This window comes from Oncorhynchus tshawytscha, linkage group LG22 (genome assembly GCF_018296145.1).
Source record: "Oncorhynchus tshawytscha isolate Ot180627B linkage group LG22, Otsh_v2.0, whole genome shotgun sequence".
Lineage (NCBI taxonomy): Eukaryota > Metazoa > Chordata > Actinopteri > Salmoniformes > Salmonidae > Oncorhynchus > Oncorhynchus tshawytscha.
The window spans coordinates 38174358-38199886 of record NC_056450.1 but is presented as its reverse complement, the minus strand read 5'-3'; the positions used below and the strand labels follow the sequence as shown (position 1 = coordinate 38199886).

Genomic DNA, 25529 nt, shown 5'->3' with positions numbered 1-25529 from the left:
TTACACCCCTAGCTAGGATAGTGGCTGGTTATTATATTACGAGTTACACCCCTAGCTAGGATAGTGGCTGGTTATTATATTATATTACTTACACCCCTAGCTAGGATAGTGGCTGGTTATTATATTATATTACGAGTTACACCCCTTAGCTAGGTCTATTACACAGGTTGTGAAAAAGAACATTTATAGTAAAACATTTATATATATATTATTACATTTGTTCTCCCTCTCCCCATCGTTAAATTACTTTTAATACTCACAGATCTTCAATATCTTGGTGCTCTCTCTCTCTCTCTCTCTCATTTCACGCCACAAAATGATCTGTGCTCTTTGTCTCTCTCATAAAGAGTGCAGAGACTCTAAACAACTGTAGGTAGTTATCCATCTTATCAGGATATAAGCTACATAAGTCCAAAGGTTACATAATCACATATCTAACTACAGAATACCTCAACATCAAAAGCACAAATGTACATGATGAAAAGATACAATGTTTAACCCAATGCATGAAGCCTAATGGTGGTGGGACTGTTGATGGATAGATCTACAGAATGCCACTTCAGGGAGGAGAAAGGGATGTACTGAGCAGTCTGCATGGTGAGAGGATAGAAGCTGGTATCAGTAATAGTAGTCTGCATGGTGAGAGGATAGAAGCTGGTATCAGTAAGAGTAGTCTGCATGATGAGAGGATAGAAGCTGGTATCAGTAATAGTAGTCTGCATGATGAGAGGATAGAAGCTGGTATCAGTAATAGTAGTCTGCATACTAGTTTACATATTACGAGTTACACCCCTAGCTAGGATAGTGGCTGGTTATTATATTATATTACGAGTTACACCCCTAGCTAGGATAGGGGCTGGTTATTATATTATATTACTTACACCCCTTAGCTAGGATAGTGGCTGGTTATTATATTATATTACGAGTTACACCCCTAGCTAGGATAGTGGCTGGTTATTATATTACAAGTTACACCCCCTAGCTAGGATAGTGGCTGGTTATTATATTACGAGTTACACCCCTAGCTAGGATAGGGGCTGGTTATTATATTATATTACGAGTTACACCCCTTAGCTAGGATAGGGGCTGGTTATTATATTATGAGTTACACCCCCTAGCTAGGATGGTGGCTGGATATTATATTATATATTGTTACACCCCTAGCTAGGATAGTGGCTGGTTATTATATTACGAGTTACACCCCCGGATAGTGGCTGGTTATTATATTATATTACGAGTTACACACCCTGGCTAGGATAGGGACTGGTTATTATATTACAGTTACACCCCTAGCTAGGATAGTGGCTGGTTATTATATTATATTACGAGTTACACCCCTAGCTAGGATAGTGGCTCCTTAGCTAGGATGGTGGCTGGTTATTATATTATATTACGAAGCTAGGATAGGGGCTGGTTATTATATTATATTACGTTACACCCCTAGCTAGGATAGTGGCTGGTTATTATATTATATTACCAGTTACACCCCTAGCTAGGATAGTGGCTGGTTATTATATTATAACACCCCTAGCTAGGATAGTGGCTGGTTATTATATTATATTATTACACCCCTAGCTAGGATAGTGGCTGGTTATTATATTATATTACGAGTTACACCCCTTAGCTCTATTACCGGTTGTGAAAAAGAACATTTATAGTAAAACATTTATATATATATTATTACATTTGTTCTCCCTCTCCCCATCGTTAAATTACTTTTAATACTCACAGATCTTCAATATCTCGGTGCTCTCTCTCTCTCTCTCTCTCTCATTTCTCGCCACAAAATGATCTGTGCTCTTTGTCTCTCTCATAAAGAGTGCAGAGACTCTAAACAACTGTAGGTAGTTATCCATCTTATCAGGATATAAGCTACATAAGTCCAAAGGTTACATAATCACATATCTAACTACAGAATACCTCAACATCAAAAGCACAAATGTACATGATGAAAAGATACAATGTTTAACCCAATGCATGAAGCCTAATGGTGGTGGGACTGTTGATGGTATAGATCTACAGAATGCCACTTCAGGGAGGAGAAAGGGATGTACTGAGCAGTCTGCATGGTGAGAGGATAGAAGCTGGTATCAGTAATAGTAGTCTGCATGGTGAGAGGATAGAAGCTGGTATCAGTAAGAGTATACTGCATGATGAGAGGATAGAAGCTGGTATCAGTAATAGTAGTCTGCATGGTGAGAGGATAGAAGCTGGTATCAGTAATAGTAGTCTGCATACTAGTTTACATGATTACGAGTTATAGCTAGGATAGGGGCTGGTTATTATATTATATTACGAGTTACACCCCTTAGCTAGGATAGGGGCTGGTTATTATATTATGAGTTATAGCTAGGATGGTGGCTGGTATTATATTATATTACGTTACACCCCTAGCTAGGATAGTGGCTGGTTATTATATTACGAGTTACACCCCTAGCTAGGATAGTGGCTGGTTATTATATTATATTAGTAGTTACACCCCTAGCTAGGATAGTGGCTGGTTATTATATTATATTACCAGTTACACCCTCTAGCTAGGATAGTGGCTGGTTATTATATTACGAGTTACACCCCTAGCTAGGATAGTGGCTGGTTATTATATTATATTACGAGTTACACCCCTAGCTAGGATAGGGCTTTTATTATATTATATTACGAGTTACACCCCTAGCTAGGATAGGGGCTGGTTATTATATTATGAGTTACACCCCTAGCTAGGATGGTGGCTGGTTATTATATTATATTACGAGTTACACCCCCTAGCTAGGATAGTGGCTGGTTATTATATTATATTACGAGTTACACCCCTAGCTAGGATAGGGGCTGGTTATTATATTATATTACGAGTTACACCCCTTGCTAGGATAGGGGCTGGTTATAATATTATATTATGAGTTACACCCCCTAGCTACGATAGTGGCTGGTTATTATATTATATTACGAGTTACAACCCCCAGCTAGGATAGTGGCTGGTTATTATATTATATTACGAATTACACCCCTAGCTAGGATAGGGGCTGGTTATTATATTATATTACCAGTTACACCCCTTAGCTAGGATAGGGGCTGGTTATTATATTATGAGTTACACCCCTAGCTAGGATGGTGGCTGGTTATTATATTATATTACGAGTTACACCCCTAGCTAGGATAGGGGCTGGTTATTATATTATATTACGAGTTACACCCCTAGCTACGATAGTGGCTGGTTATTATATTATATTACGAGTTACACCCCTAGCTAGGATAGTGGCTGGTTATTATATTATATTACGAGTTACACCCCCAGCTAGGATGGTGGCTGGTTATTATATTATATTACGAGTTACACCCCTAGCTAGGATAGTGGCTGGTTATTATATTATATTACGAGTTACACCCCTAGCTAGGATAGGGGCTGGTTATTATATTATATTACGAGTTACACCCCTTGCTAGGATAGGGGCTGGTTATAATATTATATTATGAGTTACACCCCTAGCTAGGATAGTGGCTGGTTATTATATTATATTACGAGTTACAACCCCCAGCTAGGATAGTGGCTGGTTATTATATTATATTATATTACGAATTACACCCCTAGCTAGGATAGGGGCTGGTTATTATATTATATTACCAGTTACACCCTTAGCTAGGATAGGGGCTGGTTATTATATTATGAGTTACACCCCCTAGCTAGGATGGTGGCTGGTTATTATATTATATTACGAGTTACACCCCTAGCTAGGATAGGGCTGGTTATTATATTATGAGTTACACCCCTAGCTAGGATGGTGGCTGGTTATTATATTATATTACGAGTTACACCCCTAGCTAGGATAGTGGCTGGTTATTATATTATATTACGAGTTACACCCCTAGCTAGGATAGGGGCTGGTTATTATATTATATTACGAGTTACACCCCTTGCTAGGATAGGGGCTGGTTATAATATTATATTATGAGTTACACCCCTAGCTACGATAGTGGCTGGTTATTATATTATATTACGAGTTACAACCCCCAGCTAGGATAGTGGCTGGTTATTATATTATATTACGAATTACACCCCCTAGCTAGGATAGGGGCTGGTTATTATATTATGAGTTACACCCCCTAGCTAGGATAGGGGCTGGTTATTATATTATGAGTTACACCCCCTAGCTAGGATGGTGGCTGGTTATTATATTATATTACGAGTTACACCCCTAGCTAGGATAGGGGCTGGTTATTATATTATATTACGAGTTACACCCCCTAGCTAGGATAGTGGCTGGTTATTATATTATATTACGAGTTACACCCCCTAGCTAGGATAGTGGCTGGTTATTATATTATATTACGAGTTACACCCCCTAGCTAGGATGGTGGCTGGTTATTATATTATATTACGAGTAACACCCCTAGCTAGGATAGTGGCTGGTTATTATATTATATTACGAGTTACAACCCCAGCTAGGATAGTGGCTGGTTATTATATTATATTACGAATTACACCCCTAGCTAGGATAGGGGCTGGTTATTATATTATATTACCAGTTACACCCCTTAGCTAGGATAGGGGCTGGTTATTATATTATGAGTTACACCCCTAGCTAGGATGGTGGCTGGTTATTATATTATATTACGAGTTACACCCCCTAGCTAGGATAGGGGCTGGTTATTATATTATATTACGAGTTACACCCCCTAGCTAGGATAGTGGCTGGTTATTATATTATATTACGAGTTACACCCCCTAGCTAGGATAGTGGCTGGTTATTATATTATATTACGAGTTACACCCCCTAGCTAGGATAGTGGCTGTTATTATATTATATTACGAGTTACACCCCCTAGCTAGGATAGTGGCTGGTTATTATATTATATTACGAGTTACACCCCCTAGCTAGGATAGTGGCTGGTTATTATATTATATTACGAGTTACACCCCCTAGCTAGGATAGTGGCTGGTTATTATATTACAAGTTACACCCCCTAGCTAGGATAGGGGCTGGTTATTATATTATATTACGAGTTACACCCCTAGCTAGGATAGTGGCTATTATTATATTATATTACGAGTTACACCCCTAGCTAGGATAGTTGCTGGTTATTATATTACATTACGAGTTACACCCCTAGCTAGGATATGGGCTGGTTATTATATTATATTACGAGTTACACCCCTAGCTAGGATAGTGGCTGGTTATTATATTACGAGTTACACCCCCTAGCTAGGATAGTGGCTGGTTATTTAATTACAAGTTACACCCCTAGCTAGGATAGTGGCTGGTTATTATATTATATTACCAGTTACACCCCTAGCTAGGATAGTGGCTGGTTATTATATTATTACACCCCTAGCTAGGATAGTGGCTGGTTATTTAATTACAAGTTACACCCCTAGCTAGGATAGGGGCTGGTTATTATATTATATTACGAGTTACACCCCTAGCTAGGATAGTGCCTGGTTATTATATTATATTTCGAGTTACACCCCTAGCTAGGATAGTGGCTGGTTATTATATTATATTATGAGTTACACCCCCTAGCTAGGATAGTGGCTGGTTATTATATTATATTACCAGTTACATGTGGCTGGAGACATGTTGCTTCTTGAAAGTCCAAAATCTTGACAGCTTGACTGCTGACATGCAAAACATTTCGAGACTGTGTTATTAGCAGTGTCCAACCTGGCTACTGCAACTAGTTCACAGTACATCAAATTGGCTTAAAGGCACATACACCAATTATGCAAAATCAGGGTTAAATAATAGACCATTTTATTTGTCAAGTTCTCTGCACACAAGCTATAATAAATATGTGAAAGTGAGGAAGATGATAAACGTTATGAAAAGCCTCACCCTAATCTAAAATAGACAATAAAATGTTCATTATAAAAACACAAGTCAACAAGTATGAAATAATTTGATATATGTACAAAAATGCATATTTACAAGATAGTAAAGCGCTAAACCCAAAACACACACTGTTTATATCACAGGGTTGTGTTGATGTAAAATCTCATTCACTCAATGTAAAACCTGAATCCTAATCAAAACGTCTGCCCCCTAGTGTCATTCAGTAATTCCCTTAATGCAGTTTTGAAAAGTTAAAGGTTTAAAAGTAAATGTACAGGTGGCATGTCAAATAAAATGTGAGACACTATGATGTGTGTTTAACGAAATCATTTAGAGAAGAGTGTCAAAACTCCCTTTGATTCTGATCAATCCATGACCAATATCACATTTCTGCCACTTTGTGTGTCAAAATTACTTGTCGATTGTTTTACTTTGATGTGACTGGATCTATGATTAGCAGATCAATACCAAACTGTCAGGGGATCTATGATAAGCAGATCAATACCAGCAGATTGCCATGGGGTCTATGATAAGCAGATCATTACCAGCAGATTGCCATGGGGTCTATGATAAGCAGATCAATACCAGACTGTCAGGGGGTCTATGATAAGCAGATCAATACCAGACTGTCAGGGGGTCTATGATAAGCAGATCAATACCAGCAGACTGTCAGGGGGTCTATGATAAGCAGATCTGTCACGCCCTGGTCTTAGTATTTTGTGTTTTCTTTCTTTATTTGGTCAGGCCAGGGTGTGACATGGGTTTATTTCGTGTTGTGTTTATGTATGGGGGTTTTTCGTAGGTTTTGGGATTGTGGCTTAGTGGGGTTTTCTAGCATAGTCTATGGTTGCCTGAGGCGGTTCTCAATCAGAGGCAGGTGATTCTCGTTGTCTCTGATTGGGAACCATATTTAGGCAGCCATATTCTTTGAGTATTTCGTGGGTGATTGTTCCTGTCTCTGTGTTTGTTGTTCACCAGATAGGCTGTATAGGTTTTCACATTCTGTTTGTTGTTTTTGTAGTGTTCGCTTTTCATCATTATTAAACATGTATGTAAATTACCACGCTGCATTTTGGTCCGACTCTCTTTCACCCGAAGAAAACCGTAACAGAATCACCCACCACACCAGGACCAAGCAGCGTGGTGACAGGCAGCGGAAGCAGGAGCTACGAAGTTTGGAGTATACGACTTGGGAGGAAATAGACAGGTGGGCGGTCGACCCAGGGAGAGTGCCGGAGCCCGCCTGGGATTCACTGGAGCAGTGCGAAGAGGGCTATAGGAGAATGGAGTTGAAGAGGCGATACGAGGGAACACGGGTGGCAAGGAAGCCCGAGAGTCAGCCCCAAAAATTTCTTGGGGGGTGGCTCAGGGAGAGTGTGGCAGAGTCAGGGTTCAGACCTGAGCCAACTCCCCCTGTTTATCGTGAGGAGCAGCGATCACAGGACTTCTGGACTTGAGAGGAGATATTGGACGGAAAAGGACCCTGGGCACAGCCTGGAGAATATCGCTGCCCCAAAGGAGAACTGGAGGCGGCGAAAGCGGAGAGGCGCTGGTATGAAGAGGCAGCACGTCGATGCGGATGGAAGCACGAGAGTCAGCCCCAAAAATGTATTGGGGAGGGGGCTCAGGGAGAGTGTGGCAGAGTCAGGGTTCAGACCTGAGCCAACTCCCCCTGTTTATCGTGAGGAGCCAAGGAGGAGACCAGAACCAGAGCCGGTGTTGGAGGTGAGTGAAGCAGAGACTGTGAAGGAGTTAATGGGGAAAGTGGAGGAGAGAGTTATGAGGGAGTTGCTAGGTTGGTGCTTTAGGTACGATATTCGCCCGACGGAGCGTGTCGGGGATTTGATGGCACCTGGGTCAGAGCTCCATACTCGTCCTGAGGTGCGTGTTAGTCGGCTGGTGAAGATTGTGCCAGCCTCACGCACTAAGGCCTCCTGTGTACCTACCTAGCCTTGCACGTCCTGTGCCAGCCCTGCTCTCAGGCTCTCCAGTACACCTTCATGGTCCGGTCCATCCTGTGCCACCTTCACACACCAGTCCTCCGGTGGCAGCTCCCCGCACCAGGCTTCCTGCGCGTGTCCTCGGCACAGTACCACCAGTGCCAGCACCACGTACCAGGCCTTCAGTGCGCCTCGCCTGTTCAGCGCTGCCAGAGCCTTTCTCCTCTCCAGTGCTGTCGGAGTCTCCCGCCTGTTTAGCGCTGTCGGAGTCTCCCGCCTGTTTAGCGCTGCCAGAGCCTTCCTCCTCTCCAGCGCTGCCGGAGTCTCCCGCCTGTTTAGCGCTGCCAGAGCCTTCCTCCTCTCCAGCGCTGCCGGAGTCTTCTGCCTGTTCAGAGCTGCTAATCTGCATGGAGCAGCCAGAGCTGCCAGTCTGCATGGAGCAGCCAGAGCTGCCAGTCTGCATGGATTATCCAGAGCTGCCAGTCTGCATGGAGCAGCCAGAGCTGCCAGTCTGCATGGAGCAGCCAGAGCTGCCAGTCTGCATGGAGCAGCCAGAGCTGCCAGTCTGCATGGAGCAGCCAGAGCTGCCAGTCAGCCAGGATCAGCCAGAACCACCAGCTAGCCAGGATCTGCCAGAGCCTACTACCTGCCTGAGCTTCCTCTCAGTACTGGGCTTCCTCTCAGTACTGGGCTTCCCCTCAGTGCTGAGCTTCCCCTCAGTGCTGAGCTTCCCCTCAGTCCCGAGCTTCCCCTCAGTCCCGAGCTTCCCCTCAGTCCCGAGCTTCCCCTCAGTCCCGAGCTTCCCCTCAGTCCCGAGCTTCTACCTCAGTCCCGAGCTGCCCCTCAGTCCAGTGGGGTCCTTGGTGAGGGTTATCAGGCCTAGGTCGGCGGCGTGGGTCGCCAATCAAAGTACGCGTTACAGGGGGACTAAGACTTGGTTGGAGTGGGGTCCACGTCCCGAGCCGGAGCCGCCACCGTGGACAGACGCCCACCACGTTTTCTTTATTTATTTGGTTAGGCCAGGGTGTGACATGGGTTTATTTTGTGTTGTGTTTATGTATGGGGGTTTTTCGTAGGTTTTGGGATTGTGGCTTAGTGGGGTTTTCTAGCATAGTCTATGGTTGCCTGAGGCGGTTCTCAATCAGAGGCAGGTGATTTTCGTTGTCTCTGATTGGGAACCATATTTAGGCAGCCATATTCTTTGAGTGTTTCGTGGGTGATTGTTCCTGTCTCTGTGTTTGTTGTTCACCAGATAGGCTGTATAGGTTTTCACATTCTGTTTGTTGTTTTTGTAGTGTTCGCTTTTCATCAATATTAAACATGTATGTAAATTACCACGCTGCATTTTGGTCCGACTCTCCTTCGACGGAAGAAAACCGTAACAAGATCATTACCAGCAGATTGCCAGGGGGTCTATGATAAGCAGATCAATACCAGCAGATTGCCAGGGGGTCTATGATAAGCAGATCAATACCAGCAGATTGCCAGGGGGTCTATGATAAGCAGATCAATACCAGCAGACTGTCAGGGGTCTATGATAAGCAGATCAATACCAGACTGTCAGGGGTCTATGATAAGCAGATCAATACTAGACTGTCAGGGGTCTATGATAAGCAGATCAACACCAGCAGACTGTCAGGGGTCTATGATAAGCAGATCAATACCAGACTGTCAGGGGATCTATGATAAGCAGATCATTACCAGCAGATTGCCAGGGGGTCTATGATAAGCAGATCAATACCAGCATACTGTCAGGGGATCTATGATAAGCAAATCAATACCAGCAGATTGCCAGGGGGTCTATGATAAGCAGATCAATACCAGCAGACTGTCAGGGGGTCTATGATAAGCAGATCAATACCAGCAGATTGCCAGGGGGTCTATGATAAGCAGATCAATACCAGCAGACTGTCAGGGGGTCTATGATAAGCAGATCAATACCAGACTGTCAGGGGGTCTATGATAAGCAGATCAATACTAGACTGTCAGGGGGTCTATGATAAGCAGATCAACACCAGCAGACTGTCAGGGGGTCTATGATAAGCAGATCAATACCAGACTGTCAGGGGATCTATGATAAGCAGATCATTACCAGCAGATTGCCAGGGGGTCTATGATAAGCAGATCAATACCAGCATACTGTCAGGGGATCTATGATAAGCAAATCAATACCAGCAGATTGCCAGGGGGTCTATGATAAGCAGATCAATACCAGCAGACTGTCAGGGGTCTATGATAAGCAGATCAATACCAGCAGATTGCCAGGGGGTCTATGATAAGCAGATCAATACCAGCAGACTGTCAGGGGGTCTATGATAAGCAGATCAATACCAGCAGATTGCCAGGGGTCTAGATCAATAGCATACTGTCAGCAGATAAGCAGATCAATAGGGGGGGATCTATGATAAGCAGATCAATACCAGCAGATTGCCAGGGGGTCTATGATAAGCAGATCAATACCAGCAGACTGTCAGGGGGTCTATGATAAGCAGATCAATACCAGCAGACTGTCAGGGGGTCTATGATAAGCAGAATACCAGCAGACTGTCAGATCAATACCAGACTGTCAGGGGATCTATGATAAGCAAATCATTACCAGCAGATTGCCAGGGGGTCTATGATAAGCAGATCAATACCAGACTGTCAGGGGTCTATGATAAGCAGATCAATACCAGACTGTCAGGGGGTCTATGATAAGCAGATCAATATCAGACCGTCAGGGGTCTATGATAAGAAAATCAATACCAGCAGACTGTCAGGGGGTCTATGATAAGCAGATCAATACCAGACTGTCAGGGGATCTATGATAAGCAAATCATTACCAGCAGATTGCCAGGGGGTCTATGATAAGCAGATCAATACCAGACTGTCAGGGGGTCTATGATAAGCAGATCAATACCAGACTGTCAGGGGGTCTATGATAAGCAGATCAATATCAGACTGTCAGGGGGTCTATGATAAGCAGATCAATACCAGCAGACTGTCAGGGGGTCAGAATCTACTCCATCACATCCACCAATGTTGAAATAGGCTGACACGTCTTCCCAATAACAGACTAGAGTATAGATAAGCGACATGTCATCTGCATTGTAGAAAGAGAGTTCCTTGGTTGCACAACATAGGTATAGAGCTATCTTTCGAGGTGTATCTCTTAAAAGGATTTGTATTTCGGTACCCATACAGTGAACAGTATATTTTTTATTTCTATACCTGAGACACATTGTTTTTGAACCAAAAAGATTCAACCAAAAAACCCCCGAAGTTTTTTTAACTCCCAGTTCCCAGAAAGCCCCACTTCCCACTTCTATTTCCCAGCAGTGTTGTCCAGTGCTGAACTTACTGTTACTCAGTAATTTTGATTGTTGTGATTGATGTCGAGCTGAATGAGCTGATTCCACATTTTTGGGAGTACAAAACACACTGCGTCTGTCATTGGAGATAGTCAGTTTCTGACTCACTGTTTGTAGTGTTAGTCTCTCTGGTAGAGGATTGATTACCTGCAGCATCTCCTTCCACACAAAGAACTGCAGGTGAGACTCATAGGGCCCCAGAGAGAGGGAGACAGGTGTCACCTTTAGGTCATCCACCCTGGACTTGTATGGACGCTCCTTGGTGGCTCCTTGCGTCTCAGTCGTGTCCTCCCCATGAAGTTCTGGTGGTGGCATGTCCCTGTTCTTTAGTGCCTCCACCTCAGACAAGCCCTGTTCATTCCACCACTGCAGGAAACCCTCACTGTCCGGGATGTTCTGAGCAGATTTCATCATCACCTCCTTCTCTTTCCTCTCTGACAGAATCAACTCCATACTCTCAAAATTCCCTCTCATATTCGTCAAGGTCTTCTCTTCTTTCTCCTGCAACTCATTCTTTATTTGATCTTCCCTCTTCTTCAGAAACTGGTGCATCTCTTCAAACTGTCTGCTGATTTGAGTCCTCAGCTGACAGGACTTAGTCTTGGTTTTTGTCATCTCTTTTTCCTGTTGTTTGGCCAGGTGCTCCACAGAGCTGTTGTCACTAGTGAGGAACTGAATGGCCTCATCTAATTCCCTCCTCCTAGCTGAGGCTGCCTCTTTGATAGGTTTAAACTTATGCCCGTCATGCTTCTCCCCGTCCCGGCATATGACGCAAACCAACTGTTGGTCTGTCTCACAGAATAGTTTCAGTTTCTCGTCATGGTCTGGACACAACCACTCAGTCCCCTTAGAAAAAATAAGCGGAATGAATTATTATTATTATTTTTTCCATAACATCCCGAATAAAGCATACAAAACACAGGTAGTGAATGAAATGTGAAAAAAATGCTGACTGAACCAGGTTGCTGGTTCGAATCCTCAGGCCGACTAGGTGAAAAGGGTTAAATGCCTTGCCCTTAAGCAAGGCATTTAACCCTAATTGCTCCTGTAAGTTTCTATGGATAAAAGCATCTGCTAAAATGTGAAATGTTAAAAACTCACCCTTGTCTTCTCGTCGCGTACTGCTTCCTCTTTAGCTTTGTCGGCCAAGCTCTTCAGAATGTGGTTGGTTGAGAGATTTCCCTCAGCTGTTGAGATTCTAGCCCGGCAATGAGGACACAGATTCTGTGTTCTCCGAAAGTTTGTAAAACATTGTCGACAAAATGAGTGACCACAGGAGAGGCTGACTGGATCAGTGAAGAGAGAGAGACACACAGAACAGGTTAGTTCCTCTACGTACGTTGTAGACGCCATCTCTCACACCGGATCCTTACCTAATCCTGTGTAAAAATGAGGAAACAGCTTTTAGTTTCACATCTATTCATCGTGGTTGTGAAACACTTTAACCACACCCTCTCTACGTGTACATTCAGCTCCACAGACACAGAGACTGACTAATCTACAAATCACCTTGCATCATAAATAACTACTCAATATTATTTGTAGATCAGTCAGTCGGTCACAATTTACCCATGGTACATCACGGCTTTGATGCACAGGCAGAAATTCTTCAGATACCTGCAAGTAGCAACGAAGTAAAGAAGTCCAACATCACACCCTACTGGTTAATCAGTGCAGAGATATGAGATTGTCTTCAGACCTTGGGGTTAATGTCTAGGCTTCAGACCTTGGTGTTAATGTCTAGGCTTCAGACCTTGGTGTTAATGTGGTAAGGGAGAGATAATGAACATGACAGTGGTACGGGAGAGATAATTAACATGACAGTGATAAGGGAGAGATAATTAACATGACAGTGGTAAGGGAGAGATAATTAACATGACAGTGATAAGGGAGAGATAATTAACATGACAGTGATAAGGGAGAGATAATTAACATGACAGTGGTAAGGGAGAGATAATTAACATGACAGTGGTAAGAGAGATAATTAACATGACAGTGATAAGGGAGAGATAATTAACATGACAGTGATAAGGGAGAGATAATTAACATGACAGTGGTAAGGGAGAGATAATTAACATGACAGTGATAAGGAGAGATAATTAACATGACAGTGATAAGGAGAGATAATTAACATGACAGTGATAAGGGAGAGATAATTAACATGACAGTGATAAGGGAGATAATTAACATGACAGTGATAAGGGAGAGATAATTAACATGACAGTGATAAGGGAGAGATAATTAACATGACAGTGATAATTAACATGACAGTGATAGGGAGAGATAATTAACATGACAGTGATAAGGGAGAGATAATTAACATGACAGTGGTAAGGGAGAGATAATTAACATGACAGTGATAAGGAGAGATAATTAACATGACAGTGATAAGGGAGAGATAATTAACATGACAGTGATAAGGGAGAGATAATTAACATGACAGTGATAAGGGAGAGATAATTAACATGACAGTGATATGACAGTGAGAGATAATTAACATGACAGTGGTAAGGGAGAGATAATTAACATGACAGTGATAAGGGAGAGATAATTAACATGACAGTGATAAGGGAGAGATAATTAACATGACAGTGATAAGGGAGAGATAATTAACATGACAGTGGTAAGGGAGAGATAATTAACATGACAGTGATAAGGGAGAGATAATTAACATGACAGTGATAAGGGAGAGATAATTAACATGACAGTGATAAGGGAGAGATAATTAACATGACAGTGATAAGGGAGAGATAATTAACATGACAGTGGTAAGGGAGAGATAATTAACATGACAGTGGTAAGGGAGAGATAATTAACATGACAGTGATAAGGGAGAGATAATTAACATGACAGTGGTAAGGGAGAGATAATTAACATGACAGTGATAAGGGAGAGATAATTAACATGACAGTGATAAGGGAGAGATAATTAACATGACAGTGATAAGGGAGAGATAATTAACATGACAGTGATAAGGGAGAGATAATTAACATGACAGTGATAAGGGAGAGATAATTTACATGATGTCATGCCCTGACCTTAGTTATCTTTGTTTTCTTTATTATTTTGGTTAGGTCAGGGTGTGACGGGGGTGGTTTGTGTAGTTTTTGTTTTGTCTAGGGGTTCTTCTATGTCTCGGTGTTTATATGTCTATGGTTGACTAGATTGGTTCCCAATCAGAGGCAGCTGTTTATCGTTGTCTCTGATTGGGGACCATATTTCGGTAGCCATATTCCTTGGGTATTTCGTGGGTTATTGTCCATGTGTAGTTGCCTGTCAGTACTCGTGTCTCATAGCTTCACGTTCATTTTGTTTTGTATAGTTTGTTCAGTGTTTATTCTTCATTAAAATAAGTATGCATTCTTATCACGCTGCGCCTTGGTCTCCTCGTTATGACGAACGTGATAAGGGAAGAGATCATTTACATGACAGTGATAAAAGTAGAGAAGTGTCACGCCCTGGCCATAGAGGTTTTTATTCTCTATTTTGGTTAGGCCAGGGAGTGACTTGGGTGGGCATTCTAGTTTCTTTATTTCTATGTTTTGTATTTCTTTGTTTTGGCCAGGTATGGTTCTCAATCAGGGACAGCTGTGGGTTGGTCAGGGTGTGATTTGAGATGGGCATTCTATGTTCTTTTTCTATGTTTTGGCCAGGTATGGTTCTCAATCAGGGACAGGTGTCTATCGTTGTCTCTGATTGGGAGCCATACTTAGGTAGCATGACTGATAAGGGAGAGATAATTTAATTGACAGTGATAAGGGAGAGATAAATAACATGACAGTGAGAGCGAGACTCTGCACACTAACTGCACACATATTTTAATTGCATCAACAACAGAAACTTTAAATGCATTGCTTGTGAACTCAACTATAGCAGAAAACAAAACTTCTCATCTGACCACAAAAACAGACAAACCTCTGACACGGAACCCAAACCGGCTGCGCGGGTGCGACATCGTGCATAGATGTATTTTGTCCCCCTACACCAAACGCGATCACGACACGCAGGTTAAAATATCAAATCAAACTCTGAATCAATGAATTTAATTTGGGGACAATTTAGCTAGCTAGCTTACACTTGCTAGCTAATTTGCTCTATTTAGCTAGCTTGCTGTTGCTAGCTAATTTGTCCTGAGATATAAACATTAGGATGTTATTTTACCTGAAATGCACAAGGTCCTCTACTCCGACAATAAATCCACACATAAAAACGGTCAACCGACTCGTTTGTAGTCATCTATCCTTCCAGGCTTTTTCATCTTTTAGCTTATATGGTGATTGGCATCTAAACTTTCATAGTATTACCATGACAACCGGCATTCGTCTTTCAATCAACAATGTGGGTATAACCAATGAGGAGATGGCACGTGGGTACCTGCTTCTATAAACCAATGAGGACATGGGAGAGGCAGGACTTGCAGCGCAATCTGTCAGAAATAGGAATGACTTCTATTTTTTAGCCCTTGGCAACGCAGACGCTCGTTGGCGTACACGAGCAGTGTGGGTGCAATAATTTAATAACATGGATTTCTAAATTTATTTTGCAATGCTCGCGCACGCGACGCGAGCGGTATGAGACTGGGATGCACTTGCTCTGCCTCTGACATGCACCCTACAGCCTCTAAGGAGAGCCTAACATCCGGGGGAACATCACTTCCTGAAGAAGAAGGTGCTACTGCAAACTGCAACCCTCAGATGGCCTCAACATGACAACCCAAACGTGACATGGATTTAATTACACCCAGACAGGGTTGCAGACTAGCCTACAACACAACAGCAGTGAAAGAAAAATGTCAACTTGTAAATATGGAAAAACATAAACATATTGGTAGGCTACACTAGAAGCTTCTCCAAAATCATTATCATTCTTCTAGTCTACACGTTCTCCCATTTAACATTGCATCATGTACACTGTTGAAATGAACGACATCTCCATGTAGCCTAGACTCATAATTCCACATAATATTGTTAAAAAAATAAAAATAATCACCGTGAAGCCACAACTCACTCATATCGACACCTCTCATTCGCGAGATCCTGCATCACGCCAATTGGTCCAGACGCGATAGCGCCATAGGGGGGCGAATATCATTGGGCGACATCAGCCTCTTTGAATGTGCGGATCAAGCAGTGTTTAGCGGCCACAGGACGCTGCCGCCATAGACCTAGAATAACTGCGAGGACCAACAAATTACGAACAACGTTCCATATCATTGTACATTTCCGTAGAAATGTGAATCATGACTTCATCCACCCGAAGTCATCAAGGTCGAGAGACAACGGTTGGGTACCTAAAAGAACATTAACATGTAAGTATCTTACATTTTGTTTCTGACACATCGGTGTTTCCAGTTCCGTATATGGATGCTCTGTATTTATGGTTTATGGATGCTCTCAGGGAGTTCTGTATCCCGATGGCCAGCATCACCAGCATGCTCGCGGTCTGTGGCTGTCACTACTGTAGCCTAATGGCAACGTGGATGCCGTGGCGTTACCCAGTCGAGCACATGTTTTACGCCTACACATGAATGAAATATTCACTCTCAGCTCTACACAGCTTACATCTTTATCACGAATGATAAACTCCTTAAATCATTGTTGTTAATCAGTCACATCTGGCTCAATGACGGTTGATAAATAGACAAAAGGGTCGTTGTGCTGCATCAACATCTGTCTGTAGTCTATTTAATCCCTTACAAGCCTGCTCTCTTTAATCCATCGGCTGCAATACAAAGGCATTATGTGTATAGTTAGTTATTACAGCAGGGTTCCCCAATTACATTACAACCTTTGGACTATGTTTCCTTGAAAGGATGGTCGGGGGACTGGAACATAGTTAAACCAGAGAATAATTTCGAACCTTGATTACATGCGGATAAAATCACATACTATACGTCTCTCTATGCGTGGGAATACTTGGGAACAGATTTCCTAAATTAAAATCACTTTGAGTTGATTTCCTGGTGTTTTTATGTTAATAGTCCTAATAAAAAAACGGTTTGATCATTATTATTATTATTATCATCATTATTATTATTATTATCGTTATTATTATTATTATTAATGTTATTGACCGTTATACCATTAGATGGGTCTGGCCAGCTGGGTGTTCAACCAGTCTTTGCTGGGAACACTGACATATGTAACACTGTTACTATGTATGAGAGGATTTACTCTCTTGATGTCTTGGTTATCAGCGCATGGATTTGCTCATCGTGAGGGTGTGTTGAGGCGTCACACTGAGGAATACAATGGAGGAAAACGAAACGGAAATGTATATAGGACAACACTAAACAACCTGATGGCTTAATTTATCTACCTCGTTTTACGAACGAACGTGTAGGTTATTATTAGTCCGTTATAATAGTGCCACTGCCGCGGGGATTATTTGGTCTCACTGTCAGTTTATAGTAGGCTACATATCTGCTATTTGAGCGCGCAATATGTAGGCTATTTATATATATATATATATATATATATGGCTAGACGTTTTTGATACATAGGCTACTGGATTTTCGGTTCTGTTCGCCTCATTTGTCTACGCATTCGCGCAAAGAACCTATTTCCCGCGCGCAACATAGTTTCATGTTATTGCATTAACTCCAGTTAAACACGGTGAAATAGTGACTGACACCTGCGTCTCCTGTGTGGCTTCATTTTATGTAGATCAACATGAAAGTATTACAACAATACATGCATGCAGTCGCTAAACGTCACTGTGTGTGGAGGCACTGTGCACCTGTTCTAAGCTATTCCAAAAACATGTGATATAGGCCTAGATAGACTATGACTCATAATACCTATAAGTACTTATAAGGAAATGGTTTTCCAATCGTTTTTCCATCATTCATTTTTTTTTCCATAGGGGATTTTAGAAACACTTCAAATAAGGGCTGTGTTTCATGTAGGTTTACCCTGGCGTGACGTTTTGATTACCATGTAAATCTCTCTCGGACAAGGTGACTTTTTATCAACATATTCCCCCGTATTTACATAGTGGGAAAATGATTGCAACCATTTCCCAGTTTGACCACTAGGTTTTATGGGTATTATGGCACCTTCACTGTGGGGCTCTATAAGGCGGGCTCAATGAATAATAGCCTATATACCAACCCTCTTAAAATATCAACCTCATGCTTACTCGTGGAAGGTGAGTCATACACCATGCACCACTATCTAACTCAACACATATCTGTGATACAAAGTTGTAGTCTAGGTTCTGTAGTCTAGGTTCTGTAGTCTAGGTTCTGTAGCCTAGGTTCTGTAGCCTAGGTTCTGTAGCCTAGGTTCTGTAGCCTAGGTTCTGTAGCCTAGGTTCTGTAGTCTAGGTTCTGTAGTCTAGGTTCTGTAGCCTAGGTTCTGTAGCCTAGGTTCTGTAGCCTAGGTTCTGTATCCTATGGTCTGTAGCCTAGGGTCTGTATCCTATGGTCTGTAGCCTAGGTTCTGTAGCCTAGGTTCTGGTTCTGGTTTTGTAGCCTAGGTTCTGTAGCCTAGGGTCTGTAGCTAGGTTCTGTAGCCTAGGTCTGTAGTCTAGGTTTTGTAGCCTAGGTTCTGGTCTGTAGCCTAGGTCTGTAGCCTAGGTTCTGTAGCCTAGGTTCTGTATCCTATGGTCTGTAGCCTAGGGTCTGTATCCTATGGTCTGTAGCCTAGGTTCTGTAGCCTAGGTTCTGTAGCCTATGGTTCTGTATCCTATGGTCTGTAGCCTCCTAGGGTCTGTCTGTATCCTATCTGGTCTGTAGCCTAGGTCTGTATCTGTCTAGCCTAGGTCTGTAGCCTAGGTTCTGTAGCCTAGGTGTAGCCTAGGTCTATATCCTATGGTCTGTAGTCTGTATCCTAGGGTCTGTATCCTAGGGTCTGTATCCTAGGGTCTGTAGCCTAGGGTCTGTAGCCTAGGGTCTGTAGCCTAGGGTCTGTATCCTCTGTAGGGTCTGTATCCTAGGGTCTGTAGCCTAGCCCTAGGGTCTGTAGCCTAGGGTCTGTAGCCTAGGGTCTATATCCTATGGTCTGTAGCCTAGGGTCTGTCTGTAGCCTAGGGTCTGTATCCTAGGGTCTATATCCTAGGGTCTGGGTCTGTAGCCTAGGGTCTATATCTATATCCTATGGTCTGTAGCCTAGGGTCTGTAGCCTAGGGTCTGTATCCTAGGGTCTATATCCTAGGGTCTGTAGCCTATCTGTAGCCTAGGGTCTGTAGCCTAGGTCTGGTCTGTAGCCTAGGGTCTATATCCTAGGGTCTGTAGCCTAGGGTCTGTAGCCTAGGGTCTATATCCTAGGGTCTGTAGCCTAGGGTCTGTAGCCTAGTGTCTATATCCTAGGGTCTATATCCTAGGGTCTATATCCTAGGGTCTATATCCTAGGGTCTATATCCTATGGTCTATATCCTAGGGTCTATATCCTAGGGTCTGTAGCCTAGGGTCTGTATCAGAGGTCAAACGATTATGATTTTTCAATACCGTTACCGATTATTGGAGGACCAAAAAAGCCGGTGCCGATTAATCAGCTGATTTTTTAAATTTTTTTTAAACTTTTTTAAACTTTTTTTTTTTTAACTTTTTTTTTTTTGTAATAATGACAATTACAACAATACTGAATTAACACTTATTTTAACTTGATATATCAATAAAATCAATTTAGCCTCAAATAAATAAACATGTTCAATTGGGTTTCAATAATGCAATAACAAAGTGTTGGAGAAGAAAGTAATATATGCCATGTAAAAAAGCTAACGTTTAAGTTCCTTGCTCAGAACATGAGAACATATGAAAGCTGGTGGTTCCTTTTAACATGAGACTTCAATATTCCAAGGTAAGAGGTTTTAGGTTGTAGTTAATATAGTATTTATAGGACTATTTCTCTCTATACCATTTGTATTTCATATACCTTTGACTATTGGATGTTCTTATAGGCACTATAGTATTGCCAGTGTAACAGTATAGCTTCCGTCCCCCTCCTCGCCCCTACCTGGGCTCGAACCAGGAACACATAGACAACAGCCACACTCGAAGCATCGTTACCCATCGCTCCAAAAAAGCCGCAGCCCTTGCAGCGCAAGGGGAATAACTACTCCAAATCTAAAAGCGAGTGACGCTTGAAACAGTATTAGCGCACACCAAGCTAACTAGCTAGCCATTTCACATCGGTTACACCAGCCATTAGGCTGATAGGCTTGAAGTCATAAACAGCGCTGTGCTTGCGAAGAGCTGCTGGCAAAACGCACGAAAGTGCTGTTTGAATGAATGATTACGGGCCTGCTGCTGCTCAGTCAGACTGCTCTATCAAATCAGACTTAATTATAACATAATAACACACAGAAATACGAGCCTTTGGTCATTAATATGATAGAATGTCAGGGTGTTATATCATGTTGTTATGTCAGGGGTTATGTCAGGGTGTAATGTCAGGGTGTAATGTCAGGGTGTTATGTCAGGGTGTTATGTCAGGGGGTAATGTCAGGGTGTTATCAGGGGTTATGTCAGGGTGTTATCAGAGTGTAATGTCAGGGTGTAATGTCAGGGTGTTATGTCAGGGGTTATATCAGGGTGTAATGTCAGGGTGTAATGTCATGGTGTTATGTCAGGGGTAATGTCAGGGTGTTATGTCAGGGGTTATGTCAGGGGTTATGTCAGGGGTTATGTCAGGGGTTATATCAGGGTGTAATGTCAGGGTGTAATGTCAGGGTGTAATGTCAGGGTGTTATGTCAGGGGGTTATGTCAGGGGGTTATTTCAGGGTGTTATTTCAGGATGTGGTTGCAATATATGAGATAGATGTGAATCCTATTACGCTATGATCCATAGATCATCTATTTTAGAGAAATTGTGGGTATCAACAGTCATACAGCGTGATGTTTTATTTAATATGTGTGTGTTTTTGTGTGTGTGCATATGCTACGATTGCATGATTGTGTGTGTGTGTGCTTTATCCCTTCTGCGCAAGGTCTCCAGAAGGCCTGGTTGAGGAATTGACAGGACAGGATAATGCCTACGGTCTGCAGGTCCCTGCTATAAGCCCATGCAATAGAAACCGTAGCCGTCGACACTCTGTTTCTGGTTAGGGACGTTCAGCCTCCTTCCTCTTCCTGCCACCTGCTCCCTATTTGGGCCTGACAAGAGGATATTGCCTGAGTGAGCAGAATTCTTTCACAATAAGGAGAAGTAGCCACCAAAACTGACCACTTATCAGTCATATGCTGTGTGTTTGTGGATCGCAGGTCAGCTGTTTGTTCACCCACACCCGCTGGCAATTGTTAATAACCCATCAGCACCTGCCTGACTACATGTGATAAAGTGAAAACTTCAATTGTGCTGCTTTCGTGTGTCCCGTTAACAGTTTGCAGCAGATAGAAAGTGTACAGACACAGGTGCCAAAGGTCCTACTTATGCTACTAAAATGTTGCAGTCTGGCTTCATTTTTTTTAAAGCTTGACAATTAATAACCAAAAAAAAAAAAAAACCTGCAACAAAATAGAAACACGTGGAACAATTACAGCACCATTTGAGCTGTAGCCTAAGATGGCGACTCAACTACAATAGCTACATTTTGAGTGGACCATACAACAATGCACCATTCAACCGTGAAAACATGGTTTAAGTTGACATGCTAATGAAAAGGGGAACCATCGCGTTCTCCCAGAAGCATGGTTTAAGTTGACATGCTAATGAAAAGGGGAACCATCGCGTTCTCCCAGAAGCATGGTTTAAGTTGACATGCTAACGAAAAGGGAACCATCGCGTTCTCCCAGAAGCATGGTTTAAGTTGACATGCTAATGAAAAGGGGAACCATCGCGTTCTCCCAGAAGCATGGTTTAAGTTGACATGCTAATGAAAAGGGGAACCATCGCGTTCTCCCAGAAGATGGTTTAAGTTGACATGCTAATGAAAAGGGGAACCATCGCGTTCTCCCAGAAGCATGGTTTAAGTTGACATGCTAACGAAAAGGGGAACCATCGCGTTCTCCCAGAAGCATGGTTTAAGTTGACATGCTAATGAAAAGGGGAACCATCGCGTTCTCCCAGAAGCATGGTTTAAGTTGACATGCTAATGAAAAGGGGAACCATCGCGTTCTCCCAGAAGCATGGTTTAAGTTGACATGCTAATGAAAAGGGGAACCATCGCGTTCTCCCAGAAGCATGGTTTAAGTTGACATGCTAATGAAAAGGGGAACCATCGCATTCTCCCAGAAGCATGGTTTAAGTTGACATGCTAATGAAAAGGGAACCATCGCGTTCTCCCAGAAGCATGGTTTAAGTTGACATGCTAATGAAAAAGGGGAACCATCGCGTTCTCCCAGAAGCATGGTTTAAGTTGACATGCTAACGAAAAGGGGAACCATCGCGTTCTCCCAGAAGCATGGTTTAAGTTGACATGCTAACGAAAAGGGGAACCATCGCGTTCTCCCAGAAGCATGCTTTAAGTTGACATGCTAATGAAAAGGGGAACCATCGCGTTCTCCCAGAAGCATGGTTTAAGTTGACATGCTAATGAAAAGGGGAACCATCGCGTTCTCCCAGAAGCATGGTTTAAGTTGACATGCTAACGAAAAGGGGAACCATCGCGTTCTCCCAGAAGCATGGTTTAAGTTGACATGCTAATGAAAAGGGGAACCATCGCGTTCTCCCAGAAGCATGGTTTAAGTTGACATGCTAACGAAAAGGGGAATCATCGCGTTCTCCCAGAAGCTTGGCTGGTGTGTAAAACCCGCCAATACAGACAAACTAAAAAGTTTCAACGTTACAACAACCTATAGCTCTGTTTTTTTGTTGTAGTTATTAAATACTCTTTGATTATGGTGGTCGCAACATATTATGCACATCTGCAAGCATAGCAGCAAATGACAAGTATTATATATATATTTTGTCTTAATATGTTAAAATGCAAATTCATAGTTTTTTTCCCGATATGGTTCGTGCGCTGATTGAGTTTGACACCCCTGGGCTAGCGTATCTATTTATGTAGCTAGCTAATTATTATAAGATAAAAACATGGTGCCTGATATTAGCGAGGCTAGCTGCTGGGAGAATGTCATGTCATTGGAGGAGTAGGTGAATGAATGATTGACTTTTTCCCCTCATTTCGTTTTTCAGTTTTGTGGCTTTTGGTGAATGTGTTCTAATGATCTAAAGTCACGCTGTTGCTACTGATGGCAGACCCTACTGCCTGTAAACACACAGTCCAGTTCAAAGTGATTGATGACAGGCCCTACTGCCTGTAAACACACAGTCCAGTTCAAAGTGAATGATGGCAGGCCCTACTGCCTGTAAACACACAGTCCAGTTCAAAGTGATTGATGACAGGCCCTACTGACTGTAAACACACAGTCCAGTTCAAAGTGAATGATAACAGGCCCTACTGCCTATAAACACACAGTCCAGTTCATAGTGAATGATGGCAGGCCCTACTGCCTGTAAACACACAGTCCAATTCATAGTGAATGATAACAGGCCCTACTGCCTGTAAACACACAGTCCAGTTCAAAGTGAATGATGGCAGGCCCTACTGCCTGTAAACACACAGTCCAGTTTAAAGTCAATGACAACAGGCCCATGTGACAAATGTCTTTTTTACATATAGGTCTACTGTAACTCTGATTGGCTATGGCGCACCGTTTTGTGTAGACTCCGGTCCTGGACAGGACAGAGGTTTTTATTCAGAACAGTGGGTTAACTGCCTTGTTCAGGGGAACAGTGGGTTAACTGCCTTGCTCAGGGGAACAGTGGGTTAACTGCCTTACTCAGGGGAACAGTGGGTTAACTGCCTTACTCAGGGGAACAGTGGGTTAACTGCCTTGCTCAGGGGAACAGTGGGTTAACTGTCTTGTTCAGGGGAACAGTGGGTTAACTGCCTTGTTCAGGGGGTACAGTGGGTTAACTGCCTTGTTCAGGGGAACAGTGGGTTAACTGCCTTGCTCAGGGGAACAGTGGGTTAACTGCCTTGCTCAGGGGAACAGTGGGTTAACTGCCTTGCTCAGGGGAACAGTGGGTTAACTGCCTTGCTCAGGGGAACAGTGGGTTAACTGCCTTGCTTAGGGAACAGTGGGTTAACTGCCTTGCTCAGAGGAACAGTGGGTTAACTGCCTTGCTCAGGGGAACAGTGGGTTAACTGCCTTGCTCGGGGAACAGTGGTTTAACTGCCTTGCTCACGGGAACAGTGGGTTAACTGCCTTGTTCAGGGGAACAGTGGGTTAACTGCCTTGTTCGGGGAACAGTGGGTTAACTGCCTTGTTCAGGGGAACAGTGGGTTAACTGCCTTGCTCAGGGAACAGTGGGTTAACTGCCTTGTTCAGGGAACAGTGGGTTGACTGCCTTGTTCAGGGGAACAGTGGGTTGACTGCCTTGTTCAGGGGAACAGTGGGTTAACTGCCTTGCTTAGGGGAACAGTGGGTTAACTGCCTTGTTCAGGGGAACAGTGGGTTAACTGCCTTGTTCAGGGAACAGTGGGTTAATTGCCTTGTGTGGGGGAACAGTGCGTTAACTGCCTTGCTTAGGGGAACAGTGGGTTAACTGCCTTGCTCAGGGGAACAGTGGGTTAACTGCCTTGTTCAGGGGAACAGTGGGTTAACTGCCTTGCTCAGGGAACAGTGGGTTGACTGCCTTGTTCAGGGGAACAGTGGGTTGACTGCCTTGCTCAGGGGAAGAGTGGGTTAACTGCCTTGCTCAGGGAACAGTGGGTTAACTGCCTTGTTCAGGGGAACAGTGGGTTAACTGCCTTGCTCAAGGGAACAGTGGGTTGACTGCCTTGTTCAGGGGAACAGTGGGTTAACTGCCTTGTTCAGGGGAACAGTGGGTTAACTGCCTTGTTCAGGAGAACAGTGGGTTAACTGCCTTGTTCAGGGGAACAGTGGGTTAACTGCCTTGTTCAGGGGAACAGTGGGTTAACTGCCTTGTTCAGGGGAACAGTGGGTTAACTGCCTTGTTCAGGGGAACAGTGGGTTGACTGCCTTGTTCAGGGGAACAGTGGGTTAACTGCCTTGTTCAGGGGAACAGTGGGTTAACTGCCTTGTTCAGGGGAACAGTGGGTTAATTGCCTTGTGTGGGGAACAGTGGGTTAACTGCCTTGTTAGGGAACAGTGGGTTAACTGCCTTGCTCAGGGGAACAGTGGGTTAACTGCCTTGTTCAGGGGAACAGTGGGTTAACTGCCTTGCTCAGGGGAACAGTGGGTTAACTGCCTTGTTCAGGGGAACAGTGGGTTAACTGCCTTGTTCAGGAGAACAGTGGGTTAACTGCCTTGTTCAGGGAACAGTGGGTTAACTGCCTTGCTCAGGGAACAGTGGGTTAACTGCCTTGTTCAGGGAACAGTGGGTTGACTGCCTTGTTCAGGGAACAGTGGGTTGACTGCCTTGTTCAGGGGAACAGTGGGTTAACTGCCTTGCTTAGGGGAACAGTGGGTTAACTGCCTTGTTCAGGGGAACAGTGGGTTAATTGC

At 43.3% G+C, this 25529-nt stretch overlaps 2 protein-coding genes across 2 annotated transcripts in view; one reads left to right on the top strand and one right to left on the bottom strand.

Annotated features, from left to right (window-relative positions):
- Positions 1-10379: 10379 nt before the first annotated feature.
- On the bottom strand, positions 10380-12516 carry LOC112221475 (nuclear factor 7, ovary-like). Its single transcript, XM_024383616.2, has 2 exons — positions 12214-12516; positions 10380-11958 (listed from the first exon to the last, which is right to left on the bottom strand). The coding sequence occupies exons 1-2, from the start codon at positions 12463-12465 to the stop codon at positions 10729-10731; spliced, it is 1482 nt and encodes a 493-aa protein (XP_024239384.1). The 5' UTR covers positions 12466-12516; the 3' UTR covers positions 10380-10728.
- A 3704-nt stretch (positions 12517-16220) lies between these two features.
- Positions 16221-25529, top strand: part of LOC112221351 (solute carrier organic anion transporter family member 4A1-like) — a 52924-nt gene continuing 43615 nt past the window's right edge. Inside the window, exon 1 of the mRNA XM_042304183.1 lies at positions 16221-16420. The gene's annotated coding sequence lies outside the window, so the exon portion shown is untranslated. The remainder of the gene's footprint in view (positions 16421-25529) is intronic.